Source organism: Arachis ipaensis, chromosome B7, assembly GCF_059453495.1.
Source record: "Arachis ipaensis isolate K30076 ecotype BB chromosome B7, ASM5945349v1, whole genome shotgun sequence".
Taxonomy (NCBI): domain Eukaryota; kingdom Viridiplantae; phylum Streptophyta; class Magnoliopsida; order Fabales; family Fabaceae; genus Arachis; species Arachis ipaensis.
The window spans coordinates 19819911-19833204 of NC_142442.1; the positions used below are offsets into that span (position 1 = coordinate 19819911).

The 13294-nt window shown below is 34.3% G+C and overlaps 1 protein-coding gene across 3 annotated transcripts; it reads right to left on the reverse strand.

The window, feature by feature from the left end:
- Positions 1 to 1719: 1719 nt before the first annotated feature.
- LOC107609887 (putative LRR receptor-like serine/threonine-protein kinase At1g06840) lies at positions 1720 to 11406 on the reverse strand. Of its 3 annotated transcripts, none has more exons than XM_088494081.1 (21): positions 11274 to 11406; positions 10922 to 11130; positions 10569 to 10719; positions 10382 to 10453; positions 10007 to 10078; positions 9596 to 9739; positions 9449 to 9520; positions 9217 to 9288; positions 9042 to 9116; positions 8569 to 8637; positions 8409 to 8477; positions 5996 to 6067; positions 5785 to 5871; positions 5519 to 5587; positions 4626 to 5104; positions 3916 to 4074; positions 3520 to 3803; positions 3215 to 3266; positions 2874 to 3124; positions 2501 to 2635; positions 1720 to 2332 (listed from the first exon to the last, which is right to left on the reverse strand). In XM_088494081.1, the coding sequence occupies exons 2-21, from the start codon at positions 11016 to 11018 to the stop codon at positions 1997 to 1999; spliced, it is 2817 nt and encodes a 938-aa protein (XP_088350207.1). In that variant the 5' UTR covers positions 11019 to 11130; positions 11274 to 11406; the 3' UTR covers positions 1720 to 1996. The 3 variants fall into 3 exon arrangements, with proteins under 3 accessions (XP_088350207.1, XP_088350206.1, XP_088350205.1); XM_088494080.1 differs by having other exon boundaries at positions 3913 to 4074; XM_088494079.1 differs by having other exon boundaries at positions 3913 to 4074; positions 10922 to 11311.
- Between the last annotated feature and the right edge of the window lie 1888 nt (positions 11407 to 13294).

Genomic DNA, 13294 nt, shown 5'->3' on the forward strand with positions numbered 1-13294 from the left:
TGAACCCGTGGTAAGAGTCCTCAAACAAGCCAAAATTCCTCCGACCCTGGGCAGACTAGAAGGACATGAACCCTTTCCTTGCTTTCCCTTCTTTGGAAGGATTCGTAAGGTTAAAGAGATAAAGAAAAACGTTGACAGATACCGGCAGCTCTAAATATTCACACACCATCTCGAAACAGCGGATGGAAGCCCAACTATTCGGATGCAACTGCGATGGCGCCACGGAACACCGGTTAAGGAGCGCCATTTGGAAAGAAGAAAAAGGAAGGCGAACCCCCAATTGGGTAAACATTGCCTTGTAGAACCAGATCCAGTCGGCAACTCGGGGGGAGTGGGGGTTGAGTTCGTATATCCGTTCGTGAGGGGCGGGGACGAAAACATCGTAATTAGATTCCTCATCGGTCCCGCCGCACAAGTACTCGGCTTGGCGGAACTCGGTCAGCTCCTCCTCACCCATTTGGTTTGGGGAATCCTTCACGTCGGAAGTCACCCAAGCGTACTGGTCGTAAGCCGCGCTTGAGGTGGAACCTCGTGTAACGTGACGTGGGGCCATACCTACAGTGGGGGCACCACTCAGTTAGTCTACGAGGTCGGGAGTTCGAAAAAGGTCCAGAAACTACATTTAGCCTATTCAATAACTGCAACCAAGCATGGCCGAAGCAAATCCTAAGTAAAAACCTAAAAACTAATACCATGGAATGGTAACCCCCCCTAATGCACCTACCTAACACTAATGTCATCCAACATACAAGTCAAATCAGGAGAGCAGCATGCATACAGGAGCATAGACAATGAAGATAAAATAAACATGGAACAGAGAGCGAGGGACGAGTGCTTACCAGGACAATTGCAAGGATTCGAAAGGAAGTAAGAAAGAGCGAATGCACAAGGATACAGAAATCGCAGTAGGAAATTCGAGAGGGAAAAAGATGGAAGTAGAAAAGAATCAGGCACTGAAGAGAAAATGGAACGCAAAACTGGGGGGAGTTAGAAAACTAACTCAAGAAGCGCGAAAGGCAAGGACAAAACAGTCTTTACTCGCAGCGTTTGAAATAACCCATTATGAGCATTAAATGCCTACTGTAAGGAACGAGGCGACAAAGGTTATCCCAACGACAAGGAGCAGACTCACTCGCACAAGAAGCGCGTCCCCTCCACGAGCGGCCGACCAAGCGACAATGTGCAGGGGAGAATATGACGCGTCACCAACGGCACTGACGGCCATTGCTGGCGCGTTGGGGGCACTGTTACGGCCCGGCCCAAACGACGTGCTTACTGACCCGATCCACGGGTCACCCGACCCGAACGCATGGGCGTGAGACACCCGGAAGTCGACCCGGACACGCATCCTCTACAGCTCACTGCTATAGCTGTATTGGAAAGCTTCGAGGAAGGTGGGTCTACCTTCGTGGGACCCACTCCTGACAAGGTATATATGGGGAATGTCCTACCCCTCCCCCAAGGTACGTCACCCTATTCTCAGCTTTCGCATCACCTATACAATCTACTGACTTGGGCGTCGGAGTGTCATTGCAGGTGACACCCCCTTACTTCGCAAAGAGCTCGACAAATCGGCAGTCAACGCAAATCGTTCCCAGAATCTAGACTGAGCCGGAGACCCCTCTTCACACTCACCCAACAACCCGAACCGTCCGGTAAGACGACCTACCGAACAACTCCAAATACATAGAAAAAGGACAGATGATAAAGAGAGTAAGTGATAAAGAAGTGTATGTCACTTGCTTATCAAAATAATACAAATTTGTACGTTACATTTTTATATTATAATTACTCTTTGACTACCTAACATAACCATTACATATAATAATTTATAGTTTAGAGCATTCATAACAAATACATATAATATTTGTACAACCTACAAAATTGATACATTAATAGCCACTCCTCTGTTAATTTATCTTACAAAAAAAGAATGAACAAAAACAATTTATTAAAAGTATTATATATGCATTAGTTCAATTTACACGGTAACTTTTTATCTTGGCTTGATGGTTGGAATATCTCCACTAATAAGATCACTGCCAGAAATTTCTACGGATGCAAAAGCGGTGGATGATGAAGGTTGTGAACTGAATAATGTTCCTGAATCACTGCTAACATATTCAGCTACTTTGCCATTAGACTCAGGAATCATGGACCAAATGTTTTCAAGCTCTCTAACCACTTCTGCCATCTTAGGCCTTTCGTCTGGCGCATCTTCGCAACACTTTAGAGCCAATGTCAAAAATGGTTGCACACATTCTGAAGGACAAGGCCCCATGCGTTCATCGATAACTGCAACTAGACCGCCGGATTGGTAATCCAAAGTAACCTGAAAATAAATTCAAAAATAAAAAGAAAATCAAATTCCAAAGTATTATACTATCATAATTTAGGAAGACTGACATGATAAGTTATATAGATTATTTTGATAGTGACTGAATAGTATACATTATACAAGTAATAATCAAGCCATATATATATATATATATATATATACCTGTCTTATAATGTTTTTGCCATGGGAGATTGGTGCCCTTCCGGTTGCAATTTCCAGAAACACGACACCAAGACTATAAACATCACTCTTGTCTGTTAACTTGCGAGTTAAGAAATACTCCGGATCAAGGTAACCCTGCATGATTAAACCAGTGAACAAACCAATAGAATCATTGATATTAAGAACATAGTTTGATTTAAGCACACCTGAAAAGCAATTTTTTTCTAGTTCCCATTGCTTTGATTATTGATCAATAAAAATGTGTGTTCGCCCTTTACTCATTAGTCACTTTTCTTAGGGGGAAAATAAAAACCTTAATCAAGTTGTTTTGTCCATTTCATTTCTTAATGCACACAATGTACGAAAGCCTTACCGGGGTCCCTTTTACCACTGTAGATACATGACCAGGCACAACTCCTTCGACATCTGGCACCGGGGCGAGTCGCGAAAGTCCAAAATCAGCAACCTTTGCATTGAACTTAGAGTCCAATAGTATATTACTGGCCTTGACATCTCTGTGGAATATTGGAGGATCAGCTTCTGTGTGTAGATACAAAAGACCTTTAGCTGATCCTAGAGCAATCTTCATTCTCATTGTAAAACTCAGAGGTGTTCTTGAATAAGCTGTCATGAATAATTAATTAGGTGAGGCTACATACAAAGATATCAAAGTCACAACACAGAAAATTTAGTTGATAAGAGGATTAGGTGTACGCGAGAGGTGATCCCTTAGCGTTCCGTTCGGCATATATTCGTAAACCAGCATCTGCAATAACAAGTCACAACAACAGAAACTCACTAGGGTGTGTGTTTTTTTCAAATATTCAGGGGAAGTTGTTTTGTCTTTTATGCACTACTACGTTCTTTTTGATGAAACATTTTCAATTTCAATATCATTTTGTTAATTCAAATCATAGTCTCATATAGTCCATATGAACAGCAAGCTAATGGAACTTTAAGGTAAATTAAATCTGCCAATAACTTAAGAACTTGGTAAAACAGATTATAATGAGTGTTACCTGTTCACCCTCTTCATCACAATATCCAATTAGAGACACAAGGTTTCGGTGATGCAGCCGTGACAGCAACTGTATTTCTGTAAGAAACTCCCTCTCACCTTGCAGTGATCCTTCCTGTGCACGTTTTATGGCGACAGCAGTGCCGTCAGCAAGAATGCCTTTATAAACCTTCCCATACCCGCCGCGTCCAACTTGAGAAGACTCACTGAAATTATTAGTTGCTGCTGCCAACTCTTCAAAAACAAATACCCTCACACCTTCAATTTTTATTGAGATCCTTGTTCCTGTTGTTAAGATACATTTTCATGAATGTGATTAAGTCAATCTAGACTTCTCATTACAGATAAACGAAAGGACTAATACAGATACTTAATCTCGTTATAAGGTACCTACCACCATGTTGCCGTTTGGAAAGTATACGATAATCTCTCAATCTGATTCTCAATATAAGAAGGGAAACAATTGCAGATAATGTAACTGCTACCGCAATTGAACCTAAGATTATTCCAGCCAGTGCACCTTTGCTTAGCCCTGAACCTGAAGACACCACAATCACTGTGGCAACAAAAACCAGTACCTTAGTAACCATAAGACAATTTTATCATGAGAGTTCTCTAGATACAAATTACAACAACAAAGTATTATCCCACTAGGCACCATTGAAGCATATAATGTATCATTTATACAGGAAAACTGTTTACACGTAGATCTCCTTTAACCACCTCATGTATAGTTTTTTTTGGATATTCCTCTACCATTCGCCCACTGTCCACTTTTTATCTCATCCACCCTCCTAAACGAATACTCTGCCGATCTTCTTCTCACATGTCCATACCACTGCCATTCTTTCTATAATAGGTGCTACTCCAACTTGCTCTCTTATATATTCGTTTTTTATTTTGTCTACACATATATGACCATTTCATCCATCTCAGCATCTTCACTTCTGCTACACTTAACTTATGATCACTCTAAATACAGATTAACTTCTAGAAACATGCAATCTTGTTAAAGTATTTTTGTTTTGGTGGAGCATGGTAAAGTATTTGATTGACTTTTAAATGAAACAAAGTAGTATTATTCAAATCACTATTCCATTAGCTTACCCTGACTATAAGGAGGAAGATCCATAAGTTCATAAGGCCCAAACAAGTCACTGTCACTAATATTCCACCCTGTCAACGTGCTTCTAATCCGCGAATACTCGCTATCATTGAACTTCTGATTAGTTGTGGTGTTGTTAACAGTTGCAGGAAAAACCTTCAAGTTCATTCGCAACCGAGGCCCTTCTTCCCATTCATAATCAGTAATGTGCAGCTGATTAGTCTCAACTTTCAATCCATCAGTGAGGTATGTTTGAAAGTTACTCATGTATGCAGGGAAATCTGATCCAAATCCTGGACTTTTCAATCTGTAATCAACATACAATGGAGCTGAACAGACACAGTCCACAGAGTACTCATAAGGAGGGGAGCATGGTTCACCGGGACAGTTAACGCCGGAGCTACCATTCCCGCCGGTTACACCTTGAGATCCACAGAACTTAGCAAAGCTGTTATTTTTGCATAGAGGATTTCCCCCAAGCCTGAAAAGCAGTAATGTGACCAGTAAAAATCACTAATGATGTTTATGCTCCCTCGGATCCAATATAACTGTCAAGTTATAATTATACACAGATCTTTTGGATCCGAGGGAGTATTATTTTTAGGATAAATTACTGTTGTATCTCTAGAAATTTGGTAAAATTCAACCAAAACCTTTAAACATTCATCGACTTCGCCTAAGATTTATTTAAGTACTTTCCATTTTTCCTAAAGTATAATACTAAACACATATGTAAACATAACATGAACCTCCCTTAAACAAGAATTAGATGAAATCTCAGGGAGTTCAGTATAATTTTCCTTATTTTTACTATGCAATAAGATGAAACACTCTAGTCTTCACTACCCTCATATATATATAAGTTTAAATTGCAACAGTGAGTTTAGGAACATACTGGAGTGTGACATTTGGAGGAAGAGTAGTACTTCCTGATATGGTGTTGAGCTCATTGTTTTGCAAGTCCCTACAGAGATTTCAAAAACAAAATAAAAAATACACCTAAGGTTTGAGCAAAATAAAATATAGAATATGTCACATAAACATACATATATACAATTATACACACACACAAACATGCATATATATATATATATATATATATATATATATATAAAAGGATGAGGATATACAATAAGGACTAAATATCAGTTGAGGTCTTACACAATAAGGCTTTCATTTGCACTTGAAGTCTTGTTCTGCCAAATGGAGGAGGGAACGTTGCCACGCAATTTATTGTTTGCAATTGACCTGTCCCATTATTCATAAAACAAAAGAATATTATAGAGCATTTAATAAAATCTTATTGGATGTTGCTCTTAAGGTTGATGGAGAAGAAGAAAAGGTTGATACAAAAACATAAGAGTCAACTTACAATTTCTTAAGACGTGGAAGATTTGAAAAATTTAATGGAATAGTTCCACTGAGATTGTTGTTTGATAACACACTGCATAGTGGTCAACAAAATAATTATATCAAATATGCGATACCACCTTCGTTCTCAATATTAGATTTATATGTTTCTTGGGCACATCTAATACGTATTCTAAGAACATGTATGACCACTTATTTTCATTTATAAAATTTTAAAATGATGTAAAAAAAATAATCAAAATTAGTTCCACTTAAATGTGATCTAACACTATAAAAGTAATTCGTGAAACAAAAATATTATGTGCATACAAAAAATTAGCTACTATATATTTGTGTATAAATACATATATTGTTTTGATGAGTTTGGAAAATTCTTATTTAATTTTGATGATGAACAAACATTATTAAAATATTTAATTACAAAATTATTAATTTGATCTTAATTCATATTTGCTTAATTAATAATTTTGTTGTGCAGATTTTATGTTGGGCCGAAAAAATGAGTCTCTGGTTTAAGCCTAATAATCAGCCTTAATGCATGTTTTATATTGAGTGGCTGAATTTTTTTTTGAACTGATGGGCCAAGCTCAAAGTTGATGCAACCTAGCCCATATTTAATTTTGATAAGAGTTTCCTATGCTTGATCCGAAACAAATCTTATCAGGAAAGCAAATGTTACTAATCGGGCCAGATTTAATGTTGTTGACAAGCCCAATAGTAATTTTTTAAATGCTTCCAAGCCTGGTACGAAACCAAGAAAGCATATAGGCTTCATGCTTTTTAACGGATTCCATTTCTTGCTAAGAATGGATTTCAAAACTTAATATGCTAGCATCGGAAACATGAGAGAGAAGTTGACTTTGATTTGATGGGAATCATTATGATTAATGCTATACGCTACTCAAAGCAAGGGAAGTAAAAGTAATCTATCAATATATTTCATTTTCATTTAATTGCTTTTACTTTAACTTCACATTCTCTCTCATCTCTTTCTTGCTTCTTATTCGGTCCTTGTCCAGAAAACAATGGAAGCAATGTTCATCAACCAAGAAAAAGAAGAAGTTGCATGCATCAAGACCATCAAGCTAATGATGGCAAGAAAACATACTAAAATAAAAATGAGTTGTGGCTAAGATACTCACCAAATGTGGTTAGATATGGTGAGGTTATCTTGAGTTCTTCATGCTCAAAAATGGAAGGTAAAGATTCGGCCAGCAAGGGAGATTCTTGAAGCATGGCTTGTCTTTGATTCTGCTCAACCACCACAGGAAGTAGCTAGAGTGGCGAAGTGATGGTTGAGGCAGAGATTGAAGCAGATAAAGTCATCATCATCATGAAGCATCAAGGGCCAGAAATCCATCTTGGAGAGCAAGCCAAGGATGGAGAGCTCGGATTGATAAAGGGTGATGATCAAGAAAGGACTAGAGGTAATTGCATGTTGGGTTTTGCATGGTTATCTCTTCTCTCTCTATGTGGCCGAACCGGTTCTGTTAGTTGAAGGAGGAAGAAGTTGGTTCGGTTGTTGGCTTCAATAAGTGGAGGCTTCCCTCTTCTATATTAAGGGTGAACAACCACTGTTTGGAGCAAGGAGAAAATTTTGAGAGTGCAAGGCACATTGTTCTCAGAGCTACCTGAGCTAACAGTTTTCTCTTCTCCTTCAATGTATTCAGTTTTGTATTTTTCTGTTTAATTTTGTCATGTCTTGAGTCTCATGGAAAAAGGCAAACAGTGAGGTTTGTATGAAAAAGCCATAGAGCGGAAAAAGACAGAGAGTGCAAAATTAAAAGAAAAAGCTATAGATGTCTTAGAGTTCCTTTGTTCATCTATGTTGTGTTTCATGATTCTGTGGGAATCCCCTTGTAAGTTGGGTTAGCACTTTACAGTTTGTAATCAGGTTGATTATAGTGAAATTCCATCATTGTTGTGATGGAGACTGGATGTAGGCTGCACTGCACTTAGCAGCTGAACCATGATATATCTGGGTGTAATCTTTCTTCTCTCCTACTCCATTTCTGTTTTCTATTGTACAGGAGCAAAAACTAAAAATGTCTCGTGCAAAGTGACGAGACAAAACAAAAAGTCTCGTGACTAGGGACGAGATAAAAGAAAAAGTCTCGTGTCCAGAAACGAGCCAAAACAAAAAAAATCTCCTCTGAATTCAGCAAGTATTAGCAACAAAAAGGGAGCTAAGATTCAACCCCCTTTCTCTTAGCCACTGAAACCATCATGTTTAACTCGTTTTTAATGTGTATATTGTATTTCAACGCATATTTTATACAAATGACTGATTTAGTGACTAAATTTTTGTGTACATGTAATATGGTTGTGCCGAAAATTATCCACATAACAAATCCAAATACTTGAATGCAAATATTCAATAGATGAAAAATTATTTGAACAATACAGATTCTTACATGGTTGTGATATTCCCAGAAAGCTGATTTGTAGGAATTGTTTCATTCAGCTGATTGTGACTGAGATCACTGGAATTTACAAAAATAATAGTAACCAGAAAACTGTTAGAATACATATAATATTATAAATCAATACACAAACTGAAAATGAGATACTTACATATAATAAAGGTTTGGTATCCTACTCAAATCAGGAATTGGTCCTTTCAAGTTGCAGTTCCTAAGGCTCCTGAAAATAATGTGACAAGGACAATGCATTATTTTAAATAATTCTTGTGTATTTAGTGTCATAACATATTAATTGGAAGAAATCAAGATGATAAGAGCATATTATACTTATTTAGTCAAACAACTTTGATATATCAAACAAGGAATCGAGATAACATAAAATGAAAAAACACTACGTCTAATTCAAAATCTTAAACTAGTAAATTAATGGGTCTTTCATCTTATAAACTCCTCACTCTTTCTTACTTTCTTCAATGTGGGATTAATTTCATACACCTCCTCACACTTGCAGTATTAACAGTTAACTGTATTTCCTTTTCCTATTTATAATTGTATTTGTTTAGCAACTCAGTTCCATTCCTTGTATTTGTAACTTGTTTACAATGTATCAGAAAATGCACTTACAGTTTGAACAAATGTGACATATCTCCATAAGACTCGGGAATAGTACTTCCACTAAAGTTATTGTTATCAAGCTGCCTGCAAAAAAATAAAATAATAAAAAGACAAAATTCTAGTCACATATATGATAAAAGAATATCAAAAAATTAGGGAAAAGAAAGTGCAAAGAGAATCATACAGAATCTTTAAGCGTGGCATCTTAGAGAGATCAGGGGGAAGTGTTCCTGTTAAGTTGTTTGTGTCAAGAAGCCTGCATGTCCACAAATACACATAAACATCTATTAATTACTATAATAAAATTATTAAATCCAAAAACTTTATACAATGTGATTTTCAATGTGATTTTTTTTATTGTGACAGTTATTATTGGACGAAAGGAGTGTGTTACTGATATCGAACAGCCAACTTACAGGTGAAAAAGGTTTGGTAGTTGGGAAAGCTCCGGCGGGATATGGCCGCTAAGTGAATTATTGTTCATGTGACTGGAAAAGGCAAAGGATTATTTCTTTCATTTTTGAAGTGAATCTTGATCATGAAGAAGAATGAATCAATCTTACAAGTGCTTGCAGGCATTGAGGTTTGCAAATGATGAAGGTATAGATCCATTGATATTGTTCTGATCAATTTGCATTCGGGTCAAGTTTGGTAAATAGCCAAGCTCTTCTGGCAGTGGACCAATTAATTTATTTCCATTCAGGAGCCTGCAAAAGAATACATATAATTAATGTTTCATAAGGTCATAAGATGTTCAAAAAATAATAATCATGCAACAAATTTTTTGTCCATGATATGTTTCGGCGAAAATAAAAGTACAATTAACTTTATATGAAATTGATAGTTGAGAGTAGTTAAATAATTTAATAGATTTGACTAAATTGCCATCTAACAGCTCTATCTATCCACTTTATATGAAGTTAAAAATATTCACCATCTATAATACTCAGCCAAAAAAAAATGCCTCAACTTACAAGAGTTTCAGGGTAATGATGTTGCCAATTTCTTTTGGTATGGTCCCACTTATCTTGTTCCACATAAAATCCCTTTCAACAACACAAATAAAACATAAGCATATATCATAATACAAAAAGCATTATATTTATATTTATATTAAAATTGCCTATTAAAATTAGTTACTATGTATTTATATTTATATATAAATATATATTTTATTTAACTTATTTTTATCTTTCAATGTATATTTTATATTTTAACATATATTTTATGTTAATAATCAATTTTGATAGCTAATTTTAGTATATATCTAACATGTTGATAATGTTCTATTGAAAAAAATAATGTAAACAATATTATATTCCAAACATTAAAAACAGCTACATTCTTACAATATTTCCAGATAAGTGAAGTTGCCAATCTCCGGTGCCAATTTTCCAGACAAGTTCATTCTATATAGTTGCCTAAAATTATAAAAATAAATAAATAAATAAATAAAAGGGTGTTATATATATACATAATATTACATAATACCATGACATAAAATAGTGACAAACTAAGAAAGATATTAAATCTTACAGTTCCCGAACATGAAAATATCCATCGTTAAATCTTCTGTCGTGACACAAAACCCCTGTCCATCTATTAATACATGGATCTCCTTGATTCCAATTACTCAAATTTCTATTGACATCAATCAAATTGTTCTTTATGGCTCTCAACGCCTTAACTGTATCCATAATCAAGTTACCCATAGAACCAATCAACAATATATAATGAGTCAGCAATATATACAGATGACCGCTCGATGCACAAACATCTCGCGTTAACACAAGTTTTAAAAAACTCGCATCCAGAGAGTGATTTGGCAATATCTAAATAAACTAAAAATATGATCTTTTAGCATAAATCACTTCTCTTTTCTAACAAACCTTCATTGGGGTGAGTGACTCCATTCTGAGCAGTAGCCAATAGCAAATAGCAGCAAAACCACAAGAACAGAACAACTTCACACTTTGAAAGATTCATCCCAAGTATACACTCTAAAACAAAATCACCACTTAAATATTCTTCCTGATGAACTCAAACCTCCACCCTGCTCGCTTTCCTTGCGCGCACGCACATATATATAGATCAATACCTGTTTATATTCCGGAATTTTTATGTACTAATGGTTTAAAATAGTTTTACACGAACAACTGAGCTAAAAGTCAAAGACTATTTCCACGATAAACATCTTCGAAAAACAAAAAGTTATATGAAGAAGAAGAAGAACAAACATACCTATATATGAGAAGATTTGTAATTAAAAGAAGCAACACGGTGGAAGTTGGAAGCAATAAGAAAAATAGAAGGTAATAAGGAGGCAGCAAAAATGAAAAGAAAGTCTAAGTTGTAATAAAATATAATGACTGAGTGAAAGACACGTGGATAAAAAAATATGAAGAAAGTTGGTATCTCAAAGGTTAAGGCTCTTACCAAGTCTACATAGAAATCAAATTTAATGCAGAGATGAGAATGAGTAATTGGTGGTGTAGCTGATGACGAAAGCCACCGCGCTTTTGCATGTTATTTATATTGCTCAATCAATATAACAGTGCAAAATATATTACAAAAAATAAATAAATAATGAGCACCTTTACTTTAATGGGGTTGACTTTTGGAATCTAGATAGAAGGAATTAGAGATTACTTTTAGTCATTTAAGTTTATGAATTTCACTAAAAACTTATGTGTCAAATATTTTACGAGATTAAAAATTGAATTTAATTTTAATACATTAATAGTATAAAACATTTTATGTAATCGTCTAATCATATTTATTTTTTAAATAATTATTCACGTAATTAATATAAAAATTATTTTTTTTACTGATACAATTTTATGTAATTAAATAAATATATACAACTTTAATAAAAATATATTAAAATTAAACTCTTAAAAAAATTTATTGGAGAACATTTTGGATTTTTACTCAAATATGTTACGTAATAATAATCTTAATATTAGATTTATCAACTATCGCAACATAAAATAATACAATGTTTTTCTTTGACCATTAAATCATATTAAAAAAATTCCTTTTTTTTCTCTGGTTAGTAGAGGACATGTTAAGAATTCTATGATTATATATATTAGACGTCTTAGAATAAAATAAGTTATAGTATTATATCAATATTTAACACAATTTTGTATGGAATAACATCGTAAATATTTTAATTAATCAACGATTAACATCTCCGTAAGTGGAAGGGATAGAAGAACTTTATAATAATAACTATATATATTTGTCATTATCACTAATTTTCTTAGTAGTTTACTTTAGTTGTTGGTTTAACTTTTCATCTAATCAAATTTCAAGTTAGATGCTACGTCATTAAACGACAACAACAGCACTAACACGTTTCTTTCTGGTGATTATTAGGATTATTACTTTTTGTTATATACTTCTATTTTTTCCACCATATATACAGAAATATTCAAAAGACGGTGATTTCTTATTGGTCATTGTGCGTTTATTGTATTACTAGGACCAGTTCTTGGTAAATTGCTTAATAGTTTGTAAATTGTTTGAAGAACAGGTTTAATTTGATAAACCTAACTGCATGAAAATGTATAAGTAGGTCTTCGGAAAATTTTGGAATGAATCTGTAAGTTTTATGGAAAAGGATATCAAATAATTATTTAAGAATTTTTGTAATAGAGTTATAGAAATAAAATAACAATATTAAGTCCCTAAATAATTGCAACATTAAATTTGTAAGCTTTTGGCAAAGAGAAACTAATAGAAGGATAAATTTATGAATAATGTTAGGTAACTATTTTTTTTCAGTTAATACAGTTAATTTTTTAAAATTATTTTGTTTATCTAAAATTTTAGACCGTAAATCATAAACTTTAACCTTAAATCTTAAATTATAAACTCAAACATTAAAGTTAGTTAATATTGACTAACTAAAAATTAATTTTTTATATTTTCTCTAAATTTATTATCCATATATAGCATTGCAATTTTTCATAGATTAAAATATATCTTAAACTAACCATTACAAAAAAAAATTGGATTAAAATGGCATTAATTTTTTAGTGGTTTTACATAATTACCATTATTTTTTATGAAGAATGTTAGGGGCAGCAATTTTTATGATTTGTAGCCATCAAATAGACATCAATGATAGTTTTAATGGTGTAAGATTGGTGTGAGATTTCATCCAATGACTCACTTTTCTTTAGTATTTGCCATAATGCTAATGATTTTTGTGGTGGTTTTAGTTGATGGTGGCAGTTTGGAACCACTATTATAAT

Bases quoted from the DNA above. Each gene is read 5' to 3' on its own strand.
- LOC107609887 (XM_088494080.1), bottom strand. From the start codon at position 11,018: ATGAATCTTTCAAAGTGTGAAGTTGTTCTGTTCTTGTGGTTTTGCTGC. The intron at 10,720-10,921 runs GTTTGTTAGAAA...TTATGGATACAG, and splicing joins AGTCACTCACCCCAATGAAG to TTAAGGCGTTGAGAGCCATA. The intron at 5,872-5,995 runs GTAAGTTGACTC...ATAATGGGACAG, and splicing joins CTTCCACGTCTTAAGAAATT to GTCAATTGCAAACAATAAAT.